This window comes from Sminthopsis crassicaudata, chromosome 2 (genome assembly GCF_048593235.1).
Source record: "Sminthopsis crassicaudata isolate SCR6 chromosome 2, ASM4859323v1, whole genome shotgun sequence".
Lineage (NCBI taxonomy): Eukaryota > Metazoa > Chordata > Mammalia > Dasyuromorphia > Dasyuridae > Sminthopsis > Sminthopsis crassicaudata.
In genome coordinates this window covers 264,027,133-264,053,128 of record NC_133618.1, presented here as the reverse complement: position 1 = coordinate 264,053,128, position 25,996 = coordinate 264,027,133, and the positions used below count along the sequence as shown (strand labels likewise).

The 25,996-nt window shown below is 35.1% G+C and overlaps 1 protein-coding gene across 3 annotated transcripts in view; it reads left to right on the top strand.

Annotated features, from left to right (window-relative positions):
* Positions 1–25,996, top strand: part of SCG5 (secretogranin V) — a 192,270-nt gene that overhangs the window by 122,133 nt on the left and 44,141 nt on the right. The window contains exons 3-4 of one of the 3 annotated variants that reach the window (XM_074289197.1): positions 841–967; positions 5,598–5,829. In XM_074289197.1, coding sequence (XP_074145298.1) covers positions 5,613–5,829 — 217 coding nt within the window. In that variant the 5' untranslated portion in view covers positions 841–967; positions 5,598–5,612. Of the gene's footprint in view, positions 1–840; positions 968–5,597; positions 5,830–25,996 lie in introns of those variants that run through there. The other 2 variants (XM_074289196.1, XM_074289198.1) reach the window with 2 other exon arrangements.

Below are 25,996 nucleotides of genomic sequence, written 5' to 3'. Positions count from 1 at the left end.
AATTTGTGATTAAAATACTTTTCGAAGATGGCATGATTGAGAAAAAGATACACAGAATTTTCTTTATTTCAGCAGGGAAGAGATTTTTCAATTCAACAAATGTTTATTAGAAACTTAGTAGAGTGCACCATGGTAGACTCTGGAAGAGATATAAACGAGATATAATCCCTGCTGCAGAAAATCACATTAAGTTTAGGGTAGTGAGGTGATGCAGTGGATAAAATATTTGATTTGAAATCAGAAAGACCTGTTTGAGTTCTGCCTTACACTAGCGTGACCCAAATTTAGTGTGATGTGTAACATTTATATTATAATAGCCAAAGAAATTATGTCATACATATACCATAGTTATGCATATTTTCATATATCTCAGAATATGAGCTGCTGAGAACAGGGATTTTTTGCCTTTGTATGCTCAGGGGTTGGCACCTAATAGCTTAAGTACTTATTGATGGACTGAGAAGTGACTTTAGAAAAGTATATTAATATCTCCCAGCCTCAGTTCCCTCGCTTGTAAAATAAGTTCACAAGGTTGTCAGGATAAAATGGGACAAATGTAAAACGCTTTGCAATTCTTAAAGCGCTATTTAAATGCTAATATTTATTAATCTAGTTGGGAGTTAACATAACAATGAAACGGCCCTTTACAAGTGTATACACACTTAAAAGGATTTCCTTGAGCCATGAGAGCAGAGTTTTAAGTAGTCCTTGCGGGAGGCTAGAGAAAAGTGAAGGTGACGTGGCTTAAGCACGCTGTCCATCCCTGGGTGGACCATGTGCCGGGCGAGGTGGGCGGTGGAGAGCCTAGGAGGGAGGTTGGGGGGTGGGGGGAGGCTGCAGTGGAGCCACCTGCCTAGGGGAGGGGCGGAGGGCGGAGTCGGAGCTACAGAGGGAAGGGGGTGACGCACTAGTGATTGTTTAAGCCAGGCCCAGAGATTGTCGCCGGAATCCCCCTTTAACAGCACTGGTGAGTAGCCCTGGGGAAGTGAGGCAAAATCCCCCTCCTTCCTTTCCCCCCTCATCCCTTCACCTCTGGCCCCCTTTCCTCTATCTTGCATGTCCCCGGAGGCAAACTCCTCCCTCAGAGAGTGGGATGCAGGAAAACTGGAACTGAGGCCCCGGATCTTTGGTTTGGGGTGTAGAAGGAAGGGGCGAATTTAATTTTATGGGAGATAAATTGGCGGAATCAGCCTAGAGAAAGAGGTAGCGGTGAAGGCATGAGACTAGAGGTTGGGGGCAAGGGACAGCGAGACAGGGTGGAGATCCGATCTTACCGAATTGTATTGTGTGGTGAAGAAATAGGCACAAACCCCGCCTTCGCCATCCTAGGGAGTGATGGAGATAGATGGAGAGGGATAGGGACTTGGCTGCCACCTGCCTTTTTGGCAGGAATCGCAGATTCTACCCTGGCCCAAAGCTGCGGGTTCTTTTACTGCTTTCTTAGAGTGGATTTAAAATAAAGTGAAATGTATTTTTTTTTTCCCATGAAAAAACAGCAACAATAACAACAACACTCTAGATGAAAGCATTTGGGGGGAGGGGATCGAAGAAGAAAAACGAGCTTTCTTCCTAATTCAGGCTGTTCTGAGTAGGAGAAGAAAAATACGGGGAAATGGAGAAGTAAGAGGGAGCTGATTTCCTGACTGGTTGGAGGTGGAGGATAATTATAGCAAGGTTAATGATTTGAACAGAGAAATATAGTGGTAGTGTAGGAAGAGAAGCCAAGATAAAATACAGAGAGCCTAAAGGAGCTCATTTTTTTCTCTCACCAGTATTTGTTAATAATTGTTAACAACCTAATCCCATCTATCCTGTTACCTAAAATTTTAGAAACTTTTGATAAAGCTTGTGGCATTGCGGTGTAGTAGAAACAGCTGTTGAACTGAGAGAAATGGAATCTGAGTTCAAATCCTGTTTTTTAGATCTTAGAAAAATCTTAGCTTCTCTGGCCCTGTTTTCTCCTATAAAATGAAAAGATTGGGCTAGATTATAAACGGGTTTACAGCTCTTAATCTATTGTGATTTTTCTGCCTCTTTCTCTTCTGTTAAAGGAACTCAGATAGGTGGAAATGCTTTGAAAAGTAAAAAATACTAAGAAACTTGTGAGAGTATGGTGTTGTAGATAAAAAGCTGGTCTTTGCCAGAAAGACTTGGGATCAAATGCTAACCTCTAACACAAGCTCTGTAACACCCTGGATGAAACTTAATTGGCAGAAGAAATTTCCTCACTAAATATATATATATATATATATATATATATATATATATATATATATATATATATATATATTATAAATATATACCCAAATGAAATCATAAGCTGATACCAGAAATTCGGGTTTGTTTCTTTGTTGTGAGGTGATAAGGATGGGACAAATGGAGAATAAACAATATTCACTTCAGCTCATCAGTCCTAAAGAATGATAAAGCTAGAGATCACTGGATTAGGAGACAGTTCCCACATGTAGGACTGCTATTGGAGGTAGCTAGAATCTGAAAGAGCCAGTTGTTAAATTTTTGAGCACCACAGAAATGAACTATCAGGGCTTCATTTATTGTTTTTTTCATGGTCAAGACTTAAGAAAGGGATGGAAAAGAATTTATTTTTTCAATTTTTTTTTTTTTTTTTTTTTTTTTTTTTTGGTGAGGCACTTGCTGTTTGGTGATTTATCTGGGTCATACAGCTAGGAAGTGTTAAGTTTCTGACTTCTGGAAATGAACTCGGATCTTCTTGACTCCAGGGCTAGTGCTCTATCCACTGCGCCATCTAGTAACTCTGGAGAAAATTTTAATAACTTAAACTTATAAATGTGCTGTGTGTACATTTCTCCCTTCCTTCCCCCAACTCCCAGTACTAATTAAATATTTACCAGCATCTCTCTGGCACAGAAGACCTAGAATCTTAGCTTAGCCATTTAATAGTTGTTTGACCTTTGTCAAGTCACATCATTTAATGTCAGTTTCTTCGGGGATCTGAATCTGAGAAAGATTTAAAGAATTTTCTAGGATCACACAGTCTGAGTTTTTAAACTCAGGACTTCCAGCTTTGTAAATGTTAAAACATTATATTTCTTTTCTTTTTTAAAAATTTATTATAGCTTTTTATTTACAAGTTATATGCATGGGTAATTTTACAGCATTGACAATTACCAAACTTTTTGTTCCAATTTTTCCCCTTCTTCCCCCCACCCCCTCCTCCAGATGGCAGGTTGACCAATATATGTTAAATATGTTAAAGTATAAATTAAATACAATATTAGTATATATGTCCAAACAGTTATTTTGTTGTTCAAAAAGAATCAGACTTTGAAATAGTGTACAATTAGTCTGTGAAGGAAATAAAATATGCAGGCGGACAAAATTAGAGGGATTGGGAATTCTATGTAGTGGTTCATAGTCATCTCCCAGAGTTCTTTCTCTGGATGTAGCTGGTTCATTCATTACTGCTCTATTGGAATTGATTTGGTTCATCTCATTGTTGAATAGGGCCACATTGATCAGAATTGATCATCATATAGTATTGTTGTTGAAGTATATAATAATCTCCTGGTCCTGCTCATTTCACTCGGCATCAGTTCATGTAAGTCTCTCCAGGCCTTTCTGAAATCATCCTGTTGGTCATTTTTTACAGAACAATAATATTCCATAATATTCATATACCACAATTTATTCAGCCATCCTCCAATTGAGGGGCATCCATTCAATTTCCAGTAAAACATTATATTTCAAATATTATTTTCTTCCTTTTTTTCCACATGCTATTCTTTCTGTCTAGAATAACAATATAACATTGACTCCCACACACTCATCTTTACCTGTTGAAAACATATTGTCCCATCTTTCAATTGGGGCCCAACTTAAATGTAACCTTCATCATGTAGGAGAATCTTGAGAGTTAGAGCTTTAGAAATCATCTAAAAGGAGCTAAGTCTTTAATTTTTTAGGTGAGTTATCTTAGACCCAGAAAAGTTGTCATTTGTGCAAGGTCCCACAATTAGCTAATGGCAATACCAGTATTTGAATTAAGGTTTCCTAGATCAGTATTCTTTGGTTGACTACACTACTTCTCCGCCCTATGATTGTCTCAACTAGCCTAAAAGATACCTAGTATATGTTCAAAAATTTTTATTGACTTTATTCACTTTCTTCTTTTTCTGAATTTTCTGAATGATAACTTTTAAAAAATAATAGCTACTTTCAAAATATATGCAAAGATAATTTTCAACATTTTTGCAAAACTCCAAAATTTTCTCCTTCCCTTCCCTTCCTCCCCTACACAGCAAGTAATCCAATATATGTTAAACATGTGCAATTCTTTTATACATATTTCTACATTCCTCATACTACACAAGAAAAATCAATTCAAAAAGGGAAAAATGAGGGGAAAAAAAGCAAACTACAACAATAAAGGTGACTGTTGTGATCCACATTCAGTTCAGACAATCCTCTTTCTGGATGCAGATACCTCTCTCACAAGTCTATTAGAAGTGGGCTGAATTCTGTGATTATATTATAGAATGGCATCATGATAAAAATCTGGTTTTAATGCTAGAAGTTCAAGTCTAGCCTCTGAAAAGTCACTTAAATCTCTCTATGTTCTGGGCAATTCTGAAACTATATACATTGGAGAGTATTGACTTAAATAATAGAATGAGTGTTCTTATCCAAGAGTCTCATATACCACTGAAATCACAGATCTAGTCCATAATTACATTTTCCCTTACTAAAAAAAAAAAAAAAAAAAAGCATTTTCCCTTGTTAGCTTCAGACTATCAGCACCCTTTTTTTGGATCACCAATATATTAGCTGCCCCTCCTAGTTATATGTCATCTAAAAATTTAAAAGCATGACATCTATATCTTCCACTAAGTCATTGGGAAACATTTCAAACTGAATAGTGCCAAAGATGGTCTAGTTTCATTCCATCAGAGCCCTCTTTCCTCCAATGGGAAGTCAATAAATCCATTCATCACCATACTTAGGGATTGGTTAGTCAGCCAATTCTGAGCCATAACTATCTGTCATTCAGTCCCGCATTTCTGCATCTTGCCCAGAAGAGTGTTATGAAAGACTATGCTAATCAAGATACACTATTAAGGGGCAGGTCAATTCTCTGAGAACCTCCATGCTGTGGATCATAACATCTGAAGGAACTGTAAGGCAGCCTTTGCTGACACTGCTGTTGCTTATAGACTGAGAATGAGATAAATTGGAGGCAGAGGAAAGAAGAGAGAGGTCAGAGAACAGCAACTGCCTCTGTCTCTTTGTATCATTCTCTCATAAGAGGAGATCCATTCTGGGTTGGATCTCCAGCAGCCACTGTCAGGTGGTTCCCATGTATTTCAGCAGTTCTCCCGGGTCTTCCAACAATACATCCTTGACAGCAAAAAGAAATATATAGCTCATTTGACCTGACTTGTTCTTAATATACCCACACTGCATAATGTTCACTTCTTTCCTTTTCTAAACACTCACGCACCTAGAATTTTGGCAGGATTTATGTTAGTTTTAATTTCCAACTTTTTCCTTCTTTTGAAAATCACACACAATCACCTTTCTCCTTGTGTCTAGTTGATAACTCATTGCTCTTTTTATAGGTGATAACAGGTTCCATGATGCTGCCCACAGTCTTATACAAAGTGGCATTTTGGCTGGCATTGGGATGGACTCTGTCATCCGCTCATAGTCCTCGGACTCCAGACCGAGTTTCAGAAGCAGATATTCAGAGGTTGCTCCATGGAGTGATGGAACAACTAGGTATTGCCCGGCCTCGAGTAGAATATCCTGCTCATCAGGCTATGAATCTTGTGGGTCCACAGAGCATTGAAGGTACTTATCATGTTTTACCCCTTTTTGGTTTTGCTTTGGCTTTTGTTAAATGATTGATTTAAAAAATTGTCACATCCCCTTTGTTCTTCTCTTTTCTTACCATTTTGCTTTTCTAGGCTTTGTACACACAAATATTTACACAGGGCTACACCAAGCTTGGGGGGGGTGTGATGATGAAGATTTGTGCTCTATCATAATGTAAAATGGAAATAAAAATGGAACCTGCTTCGAATGATGTAGATTAAATGATATAATATTTGTAAAATGCTTAGCAGTATACCTGGAACAAAGTAGAAGCTTGATAAATGTTTGTTCCCTTTCAGCTCTTCACATCCAGTAATCCAGAAGGCTTTATTTGGGCCTGCCTAAACATATGCATCTAGATCAGTAACTTGGTACTGTTATGATTTAGACAAACAACTATTTCCATTAAGCTCCTCTGACTGCATTATACTTCAGTATCTTTGTAAAAGCAGGAAATGTGTGCTTAGTCACCTAGCTGTTGTCTTGGAGAAAAGGTTCATGTGACTTTCAGAGTTTCCATTAATATCTTGGATCCTGTTCATTTGTATACTGAAAATTAAATTTCTGAAAATTAAAAATGAGAGTTTATTAGAATTTTTATTTACTGTTAAAAGGAACATAATGTATATATATACATATATATATATATTTATAGGAATACATCATATTCCTATAAAAAGGAAAATAAAATGATGATCTAACATTTTTCATCAGTTTAATATTTTCCTTCAGCATATTGTGCTTATAAATATTTGTTGTTTGGCCTTTGTTTATGAAGAGGACCAATAACATCACAATCATGACTTCTGAGCATAGTAGAGAGAATACTGGACCTGGAGTCAGGAAGGTCTGAGTTCAAATGTGGCCACAGATGCTCACTACTTATGTGATCCTGGACAAGACACTTAAATTTTGGTAAACCACCCCAGTATATTTGCCAAGAAAACCCTGAAGAATCAGACATGATTGAACAACAATACTTGTAAATAGTACATCCTGGCCATGTGACTCTAGCCAAATATTTAACCTCTCGGTGTTCTATTGCAGGGCTTCTTAAATTTTTTCCACTCACTACCCTGTTTGCCTGAGAAATTTTTATGGGACCTTAAGTAGATAGGTATATAAAATAGGCATACAAATCAAACATTTACTGATAATAAATTGTAACTTCACAAACTCCCACATTCAGTTGTAAGGCCCCATATAGGATCATGATCCATAGTTTAAGAACCTGTGCTCTAGTGGTCAAACTTGAATAGAAGTGGAGGGCTGCTAAACCATACATGAGGATCTCTGCAACCTGTATAGTGACTCAGAATATTGCATATGTTTCATTGTATTTTTATCCATTTTGTTAAATATTTCACAATTATATCTTAATCTGGTTCTGGCTGCCCTTGGGAGTACTGGAGGCTATTTGACATCTCTGCTTTAGGCAACTCCGTAAAATTATAAGTTACAAAAAAAAGTACTGACTTGCATAAGTAGAGAGAGTCTCTTCACTTGGGAGTTCTCTATGCAAACTATGACCAAAGGCCAAATCCTGCTGGCATCTGTTTTGAGTAAAGAATGGTGTTTACATTTTTAAATAAAGTTTTATTTTATTTTTATAAATAAAGTTTTTTATTTTATATAGAGTTAGGGACTAACTCTATCCTTATTCTATCAATCAATATTGCACTGATTTATATGTCAATGCTGGATTTGAATCTGTTACATAAATTCTCTGAGTCTCAGTTTCTTGATCTATAAAATGAAGTTGATCATACTTGTAATTCTTACGAAAAGATTATTGTTAAAATCACATGAGTTAGTCTTTGTAATGGTGGTGTATTGTGCATCCTTTGTTCTTGAAGAGAATCAATAACATCACAAGTGTGATGTCTTAACTTACATATGAAATGGATTTAAGTGAAGCAAAGCTTGGCAAAGTCTTCAGCCTCTCTCTTTCCTCCAGAGTCATAAGAATTGGCTAGACAAAAAACAAAATGACTAAAACCACTGTAGTTTCTGTCTTCAAGGAAGGGGCTTACAGTCTGGTCAATAATATCCCCTAGCCTAAGCCTCTATTGCTGTGTAAAGCACTTTGTAAATGGTAATACATTATATAAATGTAAACTGATTTTGGTCAAAATTGATTAAAGACCAAGAATTTCATGATCATGTTCCCACTGTTAGAAGTAGGGGGCAGCTAAGTGGTGAAGTAGATAAAGCACTGGTCAGTAAGATTTGAGTTCAAATTTGACCCCAGACACTTGGATATTTACTAGATGTATGACCCTGGGCAAGTCACAACCCTGATTATTTTGTGTCAAAATAAAAACAAAAACAACAACAACAACAAATCTTCCTTTATCATGGATTACCTCATTGTTGTGGTGGTTGTTGTTGTTGGTGATTTGTGATTTCATTAGTATTGGGAGCTTCTTGAGATTCTGGCTACCAATATAGCTAGGCGCCGATTTTCCTCCCAACTATAGTCTTAGAGTTGTCTGAGAAGTCAGTTATTTTAGCAAGGGTCACACAACTGTGTTTCAGAGGCAATAAACTCAGGTTAATTTTTTGGTTTTGTTTTGCTTTGTGTTATTGACTCTTAACAGTGTCTAGCACATATCAGGCACTTAATAAGTAAATGCTTATTTACTTCCTCACTCCAAATCCAATTCTCATTTCCCTTCATCATGCTGCTTGCATTTTAAAAGAAAAAGAAAAAGTTCCCATGGAAAAAATTCTGTTCTGAATGAAGCTGAAGATTTGTGGTTAGGTAATTATGTCCACTACTATGGTATGGTATGTACTATTACAAACATGATGAATTATGCTCTCAGAAATGCTTTGAAACATCTTTAAGAACTTGTGTGTATGTGTATACACATCCACACCCACACACATATTTACTGTGTGGGACTCTTCTGATATTGTCCCATTTTATGCAGTTTGGGGTATATCTGTACTCATATCCATTTTTTAAATAACTTCATTTGGGATTTTCTTAGCAAAGATACTGGAGTAGTTTGTCACTTTGTTTCTTTAATTCATGTGATAAATGAGGAAACTTAAGTGAATAGAGTTGTGACTTGTCCAGCGTCACACTGCTAAATGAGAACAGATTTTATTTCAGATGAGTCTTCCTGTCTACTAGCTCAGTGCCCTCTCCATCGTGTCACATAGCTGCCCAACTAATATGTAACTATATTTCAAATACACAAAGTCCAGAACTCCATTCTCTTCATTAAAATTTAAATTCATTGAGGGCAATGACTCTTTTTGTCCTAATTTGTATTATCAACTTTAACATAGTGTCTGGTAAACTTCATAAATGCGTGATTCCTCCTTTAGGAGGAATAGTATTTATTTCAAAAGGCTCATGATTTTTTCAGTGTGGGCAAGTTGAATGCAACTTGAAACTTCTTTATGCCTTAATAGAAACTTGTCATGAGCTTATATGACTAAAAACACCTGTTGTTTTGGTGACCATCCTTTAAGACCTGGACTTTCAGGTCCACTTCAGGACAGGTTGGCTGGGCTTGTATTAATCTTCCTATTATATCTTTATGTAGTCCTATAGAATAATTTACTTACCTTGTAGAGTTTGGATCCTTACTATGTCATCGCACAGTTTCCTGCCTCTCTTATTCCATCCCCATTTCTTCTTAGGCCTTGTTCCCTAAAGTATTGACTCTATTTATGTCTTCCTATGACTTCCTAATTGTAAAATTATTATATCCTACATTATCATCTAATTATCCTGGCAAAAACGAAGGTTCCTGATGATGTTGGATAGAGAAATATGCTGGGAGGATATGGGTAAGAATCACAGCATGAGGAGGTATGTGTAGGTTGTAATCTGTACCTTTGGAGGGAGTACCCTCTTGAATGAGATCATGCTACTCTTCCAGGTCAGTGTCAGAATCATAGAATGTCAGAGTTGGGAGAGACCTTAAAAATCCTATAATTTAGAAAATTTAGACTATATTTAGGATTTTAAGATCCTGGTAAATATTATGCAGTCCTAAAAAAATTCTACTCTCTTAAGTTTTGGGGAAGAGAAATTTAGGTAGTACTAGTGCAAAAAGATGAATGTTATAAACTTAAAGCAAACTTGCAATTAAAGTTTGAGTTCGTGATCTCATACTCTTATTGATGAAGTTGAGGTCCATACCTAATAAATTGCTAAGTCAGAGATTGAACGTATATTTTCTGTGGTTGAGTGCAGGGTTCTTTTTGTTGTCTATCATTGTCTTCTCAACTTATCTAAATCCAAATTCATCATCTTCCCTCATCTATTAAACTGGTCCTTTTTCTGATTTGTCTCTACTTATAAAAACCATTACTATTCTTCCAGTCTCTCAAGTTTGAAACTTTTGAGTAATTTGGGGGGCTCTCTTCTCTTTGACATCTCACAGGTAATTAGTCACTATATCTTATTCACTTTTGTTTTGAGAGTAGATTTGTCCCTTTCTCTGTATTCCTAATGTCAATACCCATATCCAAGGAAAGAAGCAAGAAAAGGGTAAGGAAAGGAAGAAAACAACTTTTAATTGGATGTCTAATCTGTGCCAGACACTGTATGCTTTACAAATATTGTTTCATTTTATCTTCATAACAACCATGGAGAATAGGTGTGATTATTATCCTCATTTTACAGTTAAGGAAACTGAGGCACACAAACATTAAAGTGATTTTTCCAGCGTTACAAAGCTAGTGTCTGAGGTCATATCTGAACTCAGGTATTCCTAATTTCAGAGCTAGCTCTCTATCTACTGTGTCACCTAGCTACCTCATCATTTCAATTCCTATTATTGTAATGGCCTCCTAACTGGTTTTCCTTCCTCTAGGCTTTTCCCCCTGTTTTCTTTCTTCGTCCCTACCCCCAATCCATATAACATACTGTTGCCAGATTAATCCTACAAAACACATTGAATCAAATTACCCCTCACAAAATTCGTGACAGGATCAAATGAAATAATATACTCAAAACATTTGTAACCACCAAGCCTTATATAAATGTAAGGGATTATTATAATGTCAGGATTATCAACAGCCTATGGTGTACCATATCAAAGCTGAATTCCTCTGCCAAGTTTTCTAAGCTCTCCTAAGATCACAGCTCTTCCCTACCTTTTAAACTGCAGTAATGCTCTCTTGTTATATCACAGCCAATCCACATTTCATATTTTTATGCTATATTTAATTGCTTTATGATAAACATTTAACAATGTTTATTATGGCATTGTCAAATGAGAATATGCAAATTACAGGCAAAGCTAAATTAGAACCATTTGGATAGCAAGATCCAAATGAACTGACCCTGGCATCAGTACAAAACTAATCTAAAAATATCCCTGAAACACACAGCTTCAATAGTGCCATATGCCAAGGTCAGCTAAAATGCCCAGCTGGAATGTTGCCATTTTTGTTGCCTATTCTTCAAAATTCTTCTCCCTACCTTAATCTTATTTCTTCTTACACTTTCTTTCCACTTTGAAAGGAAAAGTAAAGTCACTTTCATTGTTAGGCCACTATATCAAGGTTATGTGATTTTGTGGAAACTCAACCATTCTCATATGTCTTATTACAGAAGGAAATTTGGGGAAACAATATGGTGCAAGGGAAAGTCATAGGACCTGAACCTGAAAGCTTTTTATAGTACTTCTTGTGTGACCGTGGGCAAATTATTTAAACTCAGTTTTGCTTCAAATGTAACATCAGAGGATTGGGAAAGATAACAAACACTTAAGGTTCTTTCTGTTGTCCTACTAGGGAAGCTTTAGAGAGTTGCATATCCTTGCATGACTTATCTTTGGACATGTCAGAGGTAATGTACACACACTCAGTTTTTCCTGACTCACCTATACTAAAGTTCCTCTCATTGCTACAGTCTCCCACAAAAGACACAATTGATTTAATTTGACATTGCTACAATACAATTGATTCTATTTTTTCACAGTTGGCCAGGGGTAAGAAAAGTGGAATAAGGGATTTGGAGTAGATGGTTGCCTTCTAGTTAGTGCCTTCCAGATCAAGATCTGTCATCTTTGCAATATTTGGTGAGAGGCAACTGTGGCATAGGGGAGAACCAGTATTAAATTTAGGAAGCTCTGGGTTCAAGTCCTAATTTTGTCACACGCACACACACACACATACACACACAGACTATGTGACTGGGTAAATATTCTCAGTCTCTAGGCAAAGAGATTACAAGTTGCTGAGCATGTCAATGTGTATTGGTAGGAGTTTCCTTACTAAGAATTTTATAAATAATGAAAATGGTGCTCTAGACCAAAAAAACATTTTTTTAATCAATTAGGCTCAAAAAAAAAATCATTCAGTTCAATCTAGGAAGAGATCGTTTTTATGTTCAGTTAAAAAAAAAATCTGTCTCTCTGTTTCCCAGACTACTTAGAAAATGTCTTGTTATGAGTTTAGTGTTATAGAAATACCTTTTAATCTTAGCCATTTTATGACTGTAGTTACCATAGTAACAAGGTATATTAGTCACACTTATCAAGTAGAGCCAGAAAGAAGTAATGCAACTTGTTCATTCCCTCAACAAGTAGCCATCCAGAAATACAGGTATCCGGAAGAAGCCACACTGGTCCTTCTGCTTATGAATAGTCTTATACAGTTGGTGGGCTCTGATTTCCAAATTAGGCAAAGACTTAGCAATTTTTGGTCCTTGAATGTCTCATAAAGCACCTCAATCAAAGATTGGGGCAAACCAACTTTCAAAACTACTTTTTGTTCATAAAACCACTCAGTCAACTAACATTATTAAGTGCCTACTATATGCCAGGAACTTTACTAAATTCTGAGTTCAATACAAGACACATGGAGTAATAGGAGTAAAAGTAAACATTTAGTCGTATATACTAATACCTTGTCAATCACTTTTATCCAATTTTCCATCTCCAAATGGTTTTCCCTCAATACCCACCACCATTTTCTGTTGTTCATGCCAGTCCTCCTTCCTTCTTTTAGCAAGAACATTTGAAAGCTGACTATATTTTGAATTTCTTTAGCTTTCATCCATGTAGTATAAGGCAATTTGTACTTGTTTCACTGGTTTTCACAGCATCTATGTCAAGTAGGTGGGAAGTTGATATCACTATTTACTTCCAAAGTCAATGTATTTAAAAAGTAAATTGCTCTGATTATTCAGTTAGATGGTTCAATTTTTATGTTTTATTGTGGGGTTTTTTTCCCCTGAATTCTTCATATTTTTCATTCCTTATTGTTGTTGTTCAGCTGTGTCTGACTCTTGGTGACTCCACTTGGGATTTTGTTGACAAAATTACTAGAGTTTGCCATTTCTTTCTCCAGTCCATTTTACAGATGAAAAAACTGAGGCAAATGAGGGTAAGTGACTTGCTTAGGATCACATAGCTAGTAAGTGTCTGAGACCATATTTGAACTCAGGAAGATGAGTCTTCCAGATTTCAAGATCTGGCATTCTGTGCACTATGACACAAAAGTTTCTGGACAAGACAAAAATCTGACTTAGAGTCAAGGTCTATTTTTTGAAATTCCTTAACTTTGATATTCTTTTCTTCCAAGTTTTGTGGATGTTCTTATGAAACTACCTGACTAGATACTGGAATCTTTGCCTTGCACTTTTTTGTTTCTTTATTTTGTATCTTCATGCTCCTCGTTCACTTTTACTTGCTTTTTATGAAGGAGAAAGCATATTATATTATTATCAATAAGTAGAATTTAATTTTAATATCTGTACCATACAAATAAGTTAATCTCTTGTTGAATTTTTTTGAAAAAGTAAGTTGAAGAAATCACATCAATGTCCCTTCAATTTCCCAGGAGACTAACAACTCCTTGAGGATAGGAACTATCATTTATGTACTTATACCCATAGTAAGTCAAAGAATTCCTAACACTGTAAGCATATAATAGGTGCTTATAATTTGGTTGATAAATTAGAAGATATGATTCCAAAATATTTTTAGGCCTAATCTTCACTGAGCATTTCATTTCAGATCTCATGCTTGAAATCAGTCTTTTTGACTTGACAGAGCTATCAAAATGCAAAATAACTAAGTTTTCTTTTCTTTCCTTCCTTTCTTCCTTCCTTCCTTCCTTTCTTCCTTCCTTCCTTCCTTCCTTTTTTCCTTCTTTCCTTCCTCCTTTTCTTCCTTCCTTCCTTCCTTCCTCCCTTCCTTTCTTTCTGGAGGAAAAAAAAAAACTATCCAGATGCTTCATGGAAGGGATAGTGCATATTTTTATACAGTTAATTACAAGTTTATTATTGTGTAATGATGAAATTAAATGACTATGATTTAAAGAAAATCCAACTTATACTCTTATAGTGTATTTTACTCATTTTTTATAGTACAGCAATATACATGACATTCATATAACTATGATTTGTTTAGTTATTCCCCGATCATTGGGCATGCAGTTGTATTCCCAGCCTTTCATTACTACAAATAGGGCTATTGTGAATATGTATAAAAGGTACATAAATTAAGTTGAGTAAAAAAAATCAATAGGCATTTATTAAGTACTTATTATTTGCAAAGGATAAAAGAAAGGCAAAAAATAGTCTCTTATTAAGTAGCATGTAGCCTAATGGAGGAAACAATGTGTAAACAAATATGTACAAATAAATAAATAGGATAAATTATAGGCAATCTCAGAAGGAAGGCACTAACAGTAAGGCAAGTTGGCAGAGATTAGAAAGTGGAATTTTAGCTGAGACTTGAAGAAAGCAAGAGAAACTCAGAAGCAAAGAAAGAGAAAGTGTCAAGGTGAGCAGCCAGGGAAAATGCATGGAGCTGGGAGATGGATTGTTTTGTTAAAAACCAAGCAAAATGACCATTGTCATTGAATTGTAAGATAACATGCAGGGGAATAAGAGGACTAGAAAGACAGGAAAGGGTTGGGTTATGAAAGATGTTCTCTTTATGGTCAACCGATCAATTTACCATTTTAAAAAAAGTAAGTTTTTATTGATGTCTTTTTTTTCACATTCCCTTGGTTTCCCCCCAGTATATCCTTTCCCCTTTCCCTCTCAAAAATTCAACTTTTTTTTTTTTTTTTTTTTTTTTGCTGAGGCAATTGGGGTTAAGTAACGTGCCCAGGGTCATACAGCTAGGCAGTATTAAGTATTTGAGGTCAAATTTGAACTCAGATCCTCCTGATTTCAGGGCTGATGCTCTATCCACTGTGCCACATAAAAAGAGCAAATAAATAAATAAACTTAACAGATCAATAAGTTTGAAAAATCCTTTAAAACATGTATAAAGTGTACTTCTATAACCAAATCAAAAGGCATTTCTACACTAGATGATTTCTTGAGGTCCCTTCTAACAAATCTATGAGTCTATGAATCTCTCCAAATTTGGCCCTGGTCCTCAAATGACAGATAGATATGTAGTTATAACTGGAGTTTACTTACAGCTTTTCCAGGTGGAATGTTAGAAGTCATCAAATCTAACTTTCCTTTTACCAGTCTAAGTAGGTTAAATGACTTGTCCAAAATAACACAAATGTGAGGGTCATGATTTAATATCATATCCTTTCCTTTTTTCATTATATCTCCCTAGAATTTGTGTTCCTCTGATATAGTTTTCAAGAAGTTAAGTCTATTCCACACCACAGTGAAGTATCCAAGAATGACCATAGTAGTGGTCTAAAATATCAATTGAGAAGTGAAGTTTGTTCTTTGTCTTTCAACTTTTGATTTGATTTGATTTTTTAGCTTTTGGTATAAACAGAATTTAATATTACTTCCACTATTTGTCTTTTGAGTTCTTCTGGCTATTGAAATGGGGAACTCTGCCTATCCTTTTATTTTAACCCACAGCCATTTTCAAAATGACTCCTTATAAGCTGCTCATAATTAATTTTTGATCTTAAATGATTGAAAAACCTTAAAATGACAAGATTTCCACTTGAATTTCCAGTTGAAAAACAAGGTTACTTTTGTTCAGCAAAGTATTTCTGGAAAACACTGTATTGAGAACTGTGGCCAACAACAGTCAGTCAACTAACAATCATTTATTAAGACCTACTGTGTATCAAGTAACATATTAAGCTTTGGGGATACAAATACAATGAATGATTCCTGTTTTCTTTTTCTTTCTTTTTTGTTTTTTCAATTTGTTTTGTCCCTTTTTATTTTTTTAAATTTATTTTATAATTATAATTTTTTTTGACAGTACATATGCATGGGCAATTTTTTACAACATTATCCTTTGCATTCCCTTCTGTTCTGAATTTTCTCCTCCTTCCCTCCACCCCTTCCCCTAGATGCAGGAATTCCCATACATATTAAATATGTTATAGTATATCCTAGATACCATATATATGTGCAGAACCGAATTTTTGTTGTTGTTGTTGCAAAGGAAGAATTGGATTCAGAAGGTAAAAATAACCTGGGGGAAAAAAAACAAAAATGCTCACAGTTTACACTTATTTCCCAGTATTCCTTCTCTGAGTGTAGCTGATTCTGTCCATCATTGATCAATTGGATCTGAGTTAGATCTTCTCTTTGTTGAAGATATCCACTTCCATCAGAATACATCCTCATACAGTATTGTTGTTGAAGTGTATAATGATCTCCTGGTTCTGCTCATTTCACTCAGCATCAGTTCATGTAAGTCTCTCCAAGCTTCTCTGTATTCCTGCTGCTGGTCATTTCTTACAGAACAATAATATTTCATAAAATTCATATATAATAATTTACCCAACCATTCTCCAATTGATGGGCATCCATTCATTTTCCAGTTTCTAGCCACTACAAAAAGGACTACCACAAACATTTTGGCACATACAGGTCCCTTTCCCTTCTTTAGTATTTCTTTGGGGTATAAGCCCAGTAGTAGCACTGCTGGATCAAAGGGTATGTACATTTTGATAACTTTTGGGGCATAATTCCAGATTGCTCTCCAGAATGGCTGGATTCTTTCACAACTCCACCAATAATGTATCAGCGTCCCAGTTTTCCCACAGCCCCTTCAACATTCATCATTATTTGTTCCTGTCATCTTAGCCAATCTGACAGGTGTGTAGTGATATCTCAGAGTTGTCTTAATTTGCATTTCTCTGATCAATAGTGACTTGGAACACTCGTATGAATGGAAATAGTTTCAATTTCATCATCTGAAAATTGTTTGTTCATATCCTTTGACAATTTATCAATTGGAGAATGGCTTGATTTCTTATAAATTAAAGTCAATTCTCTGTATATTTTGGAGATGAGGCCTTTATCAGAACCTTTAACTGTAAAAATGTTTCCCCAATTTATTACTTCCCTTCTAATCTTGTTTGCATTAGTTTTGTTTGTACAGAAACTTTTTAGTTTGATGTAATCAAAATTTTCTATTTTGTGATCAATAATGATCTCTAGTTCTTCTTTGGTCACAAATTCCTTCCTCCTCCACAAGTCTGAGAGGTATGTTCCTCTAATTTATTTATGATTTCATTCTTTATGCCTAAATCTTGGACCCATTTTGATCTTATCTTAGTATGTGGTGTTAAGTGTGGGTCCATGCCTAGTTAATGATTCCTGTCTTCAAGGAGCCTATATTGTAATAAAAGAGATAGCAACTACATGTAGATATATAGCTAATATATCTATACATATGTATATATATATATATATATATATTTACATATATAGAAAAAACAAAAAGAGAATGAATACATATGAATGCAAAGTAGTTATTAATATAAGGTAGTTAGGGAAAGGTGATGGTGCTAGAATCTGGAAAGACCATATTTCAGCAATGTCTTGAAGAAAGAGAGGCAAATAAGATATGGAGATGAGGTACTACTACATTTCAGGCATAAGGGTTGATGAGTGCAAATGCATGGGAATAAGAGATGGAATGCCAATGTGAAGAATAAAGAGGTTAGTGTGGTCTTAATTTTCTAGGTAAAATATGAAGCAAAGCCTTCACTTGAGACAGAGTGAGCCTTGAGAGAAGAGAAAGTTTGGAATAACTTCTCTGGATAGTTAATTGGGAAATCAATTAGGGAGGAATTAAATCATAAAAATAGCCAGTGTTTATATGACACTTTAAGGTTTATAAAACATTGTAGATATTCTGTTCATTTTATCCTCACAAAAATCCTGAAAGGCATGTGATATTGTATCCTTTTTATAAATGACAAAGCAGAGGCAGACAGAAATTAAATGACTTCTCTAGGTCTCTGAACTAATAAATATTCAGGATAGGGTTCTTTTTCCCCCTTTTTCAATTATTTGGTGTTTTTTTTTTTTTAATACATGTAAAGATAGTTTTCAACATTCATTTTTGTAAGACTTTTTGCCTCCCTGCTTTACCTTCTCCCTTTCTAAGACAGCAAGCACTCTGATATAGGTTAAATATGTACAATCCTTTTAAACATATTTGCGTATTCATCCTGCTTATACACGAAAAATCAGAATAAAGGAAGGACAAAACCTGAGAAAGAAAAAAACAAACAAAAAACATGAAAATACTATATTTCAACCTACACTTAGTCTCCATAGTTCTCTCTCTGGATGCAGATGGCATCTAAGTCTATTAGAATTGTTAGGAATCACTGCATTGTTAAGAAGAGCCATGTCCATCACAGCTCATCATCACATAATCTTGCTGTTATTGTGTACAATGCCCTCTTGGTTTTGTTCACTTCATTCATTAATCAGTTCATGTAAGTCTTTCCAGGCTTTTCTGAAATCAGTCAGCTCAGCATTTCTTATAGGACAATAACATTCTATTACATTCTTATATCAGGATAGTTTTAAATTCATCTTTCTGACTCCAGGTCCAGCACGGCTGGGCCAGCTGAGTGGCTGGAATCAGGAAGACTCTTCCTCCTGAGTTCAAATCTACCCATGGACACTTTCTAGTTGTGTGATCACTTAATCCTGTTTGCTTTAATGTTCTCATATGACAAATGAGTTGGAGAGGAAATGACCATCCGGGCCAACTAGGAGTCAGACATGACTAAAAATGATCAAACAACAACAAAACTAACACTCTTATCATCTAGTCACCTCATATTAACAATAACTAGCAATATATAGATCTTTAAAGTCTGCAGAACATTCTACATATGTTTATTCATTTGATCACACTATCCAGCACTCTATTCCCTGGGCCACCTAGCTACCCTTATTATACTCATTCCTTATGATGCAGTAATATTACATGATATTCATTTGCCATGATGTGTCCAGAAGGGAGGTATTGCACGGTATTATTATTAACCTAATTTTTAAAATGAGGAAACTGAGTCACAGAGAGGTTAACTGACTTGAGCAGGATCATACAGCAAAGTGTCTGAGATAAGATTTGAACTCAGATCTTCCTAACTCCATGTCTACCTCCCTATTCCCTGTACCACCTCGCTGCCAGTGAGGGCCTAGTCAAAGTTGGATAACACAAATTTATAATGAACCCAGCTGGTTTCCCTTCAGTTATGAAAAGTCATTCAGAAAATTATACAAGTCATTTGGAGCTCACAAAGGGGGAGCTGCAATTTTCCATTTAAGCACAAGAGGGCAGAAGCAGCATCTTTTTTTTTTTTTTTTTTTTTTTTTTTTTTTGGTAGAAAAGAAGGAAAAGCTGACACAAAATGAACCATAGCCACAAGGTATACATTTGGTGTCTCTCTGGCTCTCCTAAGCCTTGAGACGGAGCTGGTTTTTGTGTTAAAGGACAAAAAGATTCCCCCATGTCCAGGTCATCTCTGCTTTGTTAAATTCCTCTAATAGGAATACATCACAGGTTTAACAGATGGAATGGAAGTAGATACCGTTCAGTCCAACCTGGACCCATTCTGTACATGTCTCTCCAATTAGCTCTCCATCCTTTCCTCTGACACTACGATCAGAGACATTTCCAGATGTGCCAGAGTCACTCTGGGCCACAGCAAACTGCTCCCTTAAAGCTAAAGTAGAACTACAAGAATTCAATGTCTTCCTTCCCCCATGTGACGTATCATCCCACAAATAATAGGCTGAGGAAAATTTTGTGAATACCTTTAGTCTTTCCTCAGATTTTCTTTTGTGATAGAAAAGAAAACTAGGACTAAAAATTAGATGGAATATGTTACAACTATGAATTACTCCAATCTATTTTTTCAGTCTTATTTCACCTCTCTTAGTGTCCAGCCAAATTTGACTTATTCTTACCTAGTCCCATGCACTCATGTAATTCATTCTCTGTTCTTGGAGTATACTCTTTCTCTGTAGCTACCTATGAAAATTCTTCCATTGCTTCAAGGCTTAGTACAGATGCATTGCCTTTATGAAACTTGCTCTCACCCCCCCTCCCCCAACTATAAGTAGACTTTTGTTCTTCAAATTTTCATAGAGCCTGTGATTGGGTTTCTCTTGTCCCTATGCTACTGTGTATCATACTAATGTGTATGCCTCGTTCCTTCTTCCACCTAGTTCTTAATGTTTTTATATGTGTGTCACTAGGCCCCTTTGGCAGTTTGGTGAAATCTTTGGACCCATTTTCAGAACATAATAATGTCTGGCTTTTTAAATTCATAATTGAAATAAATAACTAAGTTTTAGTTAAAGATTAGTGAAAATTAATATTTTCAATATTTCAATATTAATTAATTAATTAATTCAAGTTTTTGAATTCCCTGAAATCTATCCATTAAACCCACATTAAAAAACTCTGTCCTAGTGGATTTCAAATTCCTCAAGGGCAAGAATTGTGTTATCTTTTTTCCTCTGGGTCCATAAGACCCAACATCTAGCATAATTTCATGCATATCATAGCAGATTCATAAATTGTGATTAAGTGAATCAGTAAAATTTACTGATTTTATTTTTAGTGTGATAGAAAATTGCATATGGGGCCAGAAGACCCAGTTCATGGAATCCTGGTTCTATCTTTTATTTACCTGTGTGACCTTGGGCAAAGTCAATTCACTTTTTGGAGCCTCCATTTCCTCATCTGTAAAATGAAAGAATTAGATAAGATGACCTCTGAAGTCCATGATTCTGGTTAAACCAGGGAAGGCCAAGGTGAATTACTCATTTCATGCTTGGAGCCTAAATACTATTGTATTTCTGAGCTCCCAGATAAAATATCTATTTGAATGAGGAAGGGAAAGTCAGGTTCTAGGAGTAACATAATTGTCACTAGGACCTATGGTTTTTTTTGTTTTGTTTTGTTTTGTTTTGTTTAAGAAAAATGACTGATATTAACATGGAAGTGACAATCTTCACTTTTTTGTCATATCACTAAGTATATGCTTGTTGGTTATACACCAGTGTGAACAAGATTTATTCTGGCAAAATTGTGAAGTCAGGGAAATAACTGGTCTACTTCAGTAATTCCATCATATCTAGACTTTTAAAAACTTGGTTCTGATTTTTGGAATAATTCATTAGAAATTCCCAAATTAGTAATTCTCAAATAAATCAGTAGATTGTACTTATTCATGTATAGAAGTATTAGCAGGTATGAGAAATGTTTCTGGAAAAGGGGGTTTTGATTTGGATAATTTAAGGAGAAAGTAAGTATAGAAGGTCCTATGTCATAACTACTCCCTGACCTGCAATAAATGAGGCAATCTCTCTGGGCCCCAGTGATCTCTTGGGAAAATTGGAATATTTTGTATTGGACTGTTGTTTCCCAGACCATGTTCCCCAGAATCCTGATATTCCAAATGATTCAGAAAGGAGTTCTGGGGAAAATTTCAATATTAGTAATATTCCCTTCCTCCTCCCAGAAGATATTTAATATGAAGTTCTGTATGCATTTAAAATGTTTTTGTGTACCATTTTTAAAATGTAAAAAGGGCTTAAGTTTTATTTACTTATTTGGGGTTTTTTGCCCTAAAATTTCTCACACTTTATCTTTGTTTTTCTTTTCTTTTCCTTTCTCAATAATATCATATTTTTCTAAATACATGTAAAGATAGTCCATTAGCATTCATTTTTGTAAGACTTTGTGTTCCAAATTTTTTTCCCCTCCTTCCTTTATCCCCTCTCCAAGACAACAAGTAATCCAATACAGGTTAAATATGTTCAAGCCTTTTAGACATATTTTCATATTTGTCATGTTGTACAAGAAAAATCAGACCAAAAGGGAAAAAAACAAACATACTATACCATAATTGTGGATACAATTACCTAACCACAAGTTTTCAACTCCATTCAGAATGGAATATTAGTAATACTGTTATTATTAGTAATATTCTAATATAATAAGCAAAAATGATTTTAGTTACTTGTTTCCACTGAATCTCTTTCTAAGGGGATATGCCCCAATTATCCAAATCAAGGAAAAAGTTAAATGTGAATAATATAAAACATTAGATATTGCCCAATTCATTTTAGAATGCAGTCAGACACAAATTAATTTAGGTTGGGATTCTTTGTACCCAGCTCTGATTTCATTCCCTGCTCAGGGTTACTTGAGCAATAGGGTTGAGGCAGAAAGCCCATGTTTTCCCAGATAATCTCCACCAATGAATAAAGGTTCATATAGGAGAACTCTAATTTACAAATGTGTTGTGCTCCAAAAGTCCATTTCTAAGTGGTTAGTTTGGAATTCAGAATGAATTTTTTCATAAAACTGATGTGTGGTAGGTGTATGGGATGGTACACGTTGAAGATGGAAGAATAGGAAGAGGGAGGTAGCGATAAGTTTAGAGGACAAAATTAAATGCTTTTCTAAATATCAGTGAAACCCAGAATTATCAGTAGTAAATTCTCCAAATGCACTAAAACCAACACATCTTCATTCAAAACAATGAAAATGACAGTGATAGGTACCTATAGGCATACAATTCTTGTTTTATCCTTTGATAATTGTTAATATTCAAAAGATCATTGAACAAAATTATCCCTTTGCATCTAACAAGGAATATTTTATGATCTCAATTCGTGGCACTTTATTAGAGAAGAGGCTTTGATATTGTCACATTTTGATCTAGTTTCAGGTATTTTTTCATGATCAACAAATGATAGTGTGATATTATTATGTTCCTTAGACAAAATTTGATCCATTATGTTTCCTTTAGTCATCAAGGGCTGAGTGTTTGAAAAGCCTGTCTCTTCTTATCTCATATCTTCAAATCTACTTTTGATAGTGTGTAGACCATTCTCACAAAAATTTTATAAACATTGATTTTATAAATATATTAAAATTTTTTAATAAAAGTTTTTTATTTTCAAAATACATCAAAATTAATTTTCAACATTCACTTTTGCAAAACATTCAAGATTCACCTATTCCAAAATTTTCTCCCTCCCTTCCTCTCACCACCTTTCCTAGACAGCAAGTAATCCAATATAGGTTAAACATGCATATTTCCACATTTATCATGCTGTACAAGAAAAATCAGATCAGAAATGAAAAAAATGAGGAAAAAAGCAAGTAAACAACAAAAAAGAAGTGAAAATAGTATGTTGTCGTCCACATTCAGTCCCACATAGTCCTCTCTCTGGATGTAGATGGCTCTCTCCATCACAAATCTATTGGAATTAGCCTGAATCACTTCGTTGTTGAAAAGAGCCACATCCATCAGAGTTGATCATCACATAATTTTAATATTGCTGTGTACGATGTTCAATAATTTTATAAATATGAGAAAGCAGGAATTTGGATCAGTAATTACTTATGTCTTAATTGCTTTATCAAAATAATACCATTTATGATACCTTCCCCGCCTCGGGTCATTTGGTACTTTCCATACTTTCTGATATCTTAAAAAATGATCCCTCAGTTCTTTCAAAATTGTGTTGCCAAAAACATAAGTTTCTTTTATGCACTCTTACCTTGGTGAAACGTGTATTTTGTCTTCATCTTTATTAGTGCAGATTTCATTTTCTTACATAGCATATCAAAGATTGAAGTGTTGGGAGCCAAATACTGTGATTCTGTGATGATGAAAATGATTTATTATAGAAATGTTGACAGATATGTTCCATTGTTTTGGTCTGGTTTTTTCCTTCCAGTTAAATTTTGGACATCATGTCAAATTTTCTACAAATTCCTATTCATTGTTCTTCAGTATTTTGTAACATAATACTGCTTAGAGTTAACACTTGTGAAAGTCACAGATCTTTTGAAGTATTAAAAATGATGATTATGGTTTGTAGCCCTGAACTTAATCAATTTGACATGAGGGAGCTAATTAGAATCATGACAGGTATTTGGCATACTGGATGAGACTACTGCATATTCATTCAGTGTTCATCAATTTGACAGATATTGATCAAGTTCCTGTTAAGTATGTAATCCTCTAGTAGGTGCTAGATATACAGTTTTAAAAATGGCATTCTCCCTTCTCTCAGTGAATTTACAATCTAATGGGAAGGGGTTAACATGGGGGTGAATAAATACAATACAAAGTAAATGTGCAAAGGAGATAATAATTTGAAATATTTTGGTAAGCATTAAAGAAAAAGATCACTTTTAACTGGGAGAAATCAAGAAAGTTGATATCTGCACTGATTCTGGAAAAAAAAAAAGGAGAAAAGAAAGTTTTAAAAATGTGGAAATGAGAAGGAAATATATACCAAAGATGTCTAAATTTGTGTACAGAATAAGAGTAAGGTAATGTGGGGATTGAAAAGCTGACTACTTTGGAACCAGCTCCTTTCCATCAACTTAGACTGGTTTTATTCTGCTTTCTTCAGTTCAGTAACAAAGTGGCCCTAAGACTGGTAGCATTTGTAAAAAGAATAAAGTTAATCATATGAACAGATTTGGTCAGCCTAGATAAAGGAATGATGCTTACTGTAAGATTAAAATGACTTCAGAGTGGTACAATTTTCTGGTTCTAGTCAGTATTAGGTCTGTCATTACACTGTTGATGTTCCTTTGATATTCTCTTGACGTCATCCTTGTTATAGGCCTTTTCTTAGAGATTATAGTTGATATAACTAGCCTGCTAAATCTGTTGAAACCTATAAGAGACAATTAACCATATTTCTGCTACTTTTTGATGATTTATGATGATTACTTATCAACAAGCCTTATTTCTTTTCTCTTAAGCCAAGCAACCAGCATTTATTTCCTAAACAGCAAGAGAACTAAGATAAATCCTTTGCTAACAGTGACTATAACGTATTTGCCTCTTAAACCTATTTATTGAGTTTCTTTCTCTCTTCCCCCACCTCTTTTTAATTTTAATCCACAGTGGATAATGAGAAGGACCATTTGCTAAGGGCCATCCAAACTCTGAATAGTCGCTAGTCACTGAAGTGTGCAAAAATATGGCAGTGATAAAGGTGCTATTGTCTTAAAATGTTTCTGAAAGAAGGGAAAAATAATACCTAGCAGTTATCCTGACAGTAAATGATGCTATATAATCATATTAGAAAGATTTCTGTGTATATATGTTTGGCAGTCAGTTTCCACTTAACTATTTGTCTATAGCACACAGGAGCTGCTAAGTGCCTTTTTTTTTTCTTATGGGATCTAGGCTTTAGTACCTAGGGTTCTGGTCTGGGGACAAAGCAGAGACTCCCTGAATTTAAGAGAATGGTCAACTTATAGATCTCAAGGTCTATGGTTTTGGAAAGACCTATGGCAATGTCCCAAATGCAGCTTATCTAAACCAGTCCTTCTAACTTCCCTCAAAGCTGGCCTGTAGCCTGGGACCAGTCAGGCAAGCTCTCTAAGACTCATTGACCCTATTTGGAGAATGGGAATAATGCCATGCAAACTGATCTGCTAGAGAAATTGCCAGTAGAAATGACTGGAAAACAAAAAAGAAAACATGAAAATGCCATACAAATGCTTACTATTATTAATAGTAATATTAGTCTTCTCAGACTTCACACAACACTTTGTTCTTCAATTCTCTAATGCAACTTTCAAATAATATTTGTGTATTAGAGTCGTCTTTATGTCTACTCCTCTACTGTTCTGTAGAGGGTTCACTTATTCTGATATGAAATTTTCCTTGGCATCATCAAAACAGTCAGTTTTTAGTACCTGCTGAAGCCTGGGGAAACCATTCTGACATCTTTCTGGCATTTAGAGGTAGCCCTAAGGAGTTGGAGTCATTTTCTAAAGCTATAACATATAAGTACAACTATTGTGCTTCCTGCCACTATTATCATTTGTTATCAATTAGCAGATATAATTAGTTAGAAAAAGGTTTTAAAAAAAGGAGGTACAGTATTGTAAAAACAATTGGTAGAAAATATTCT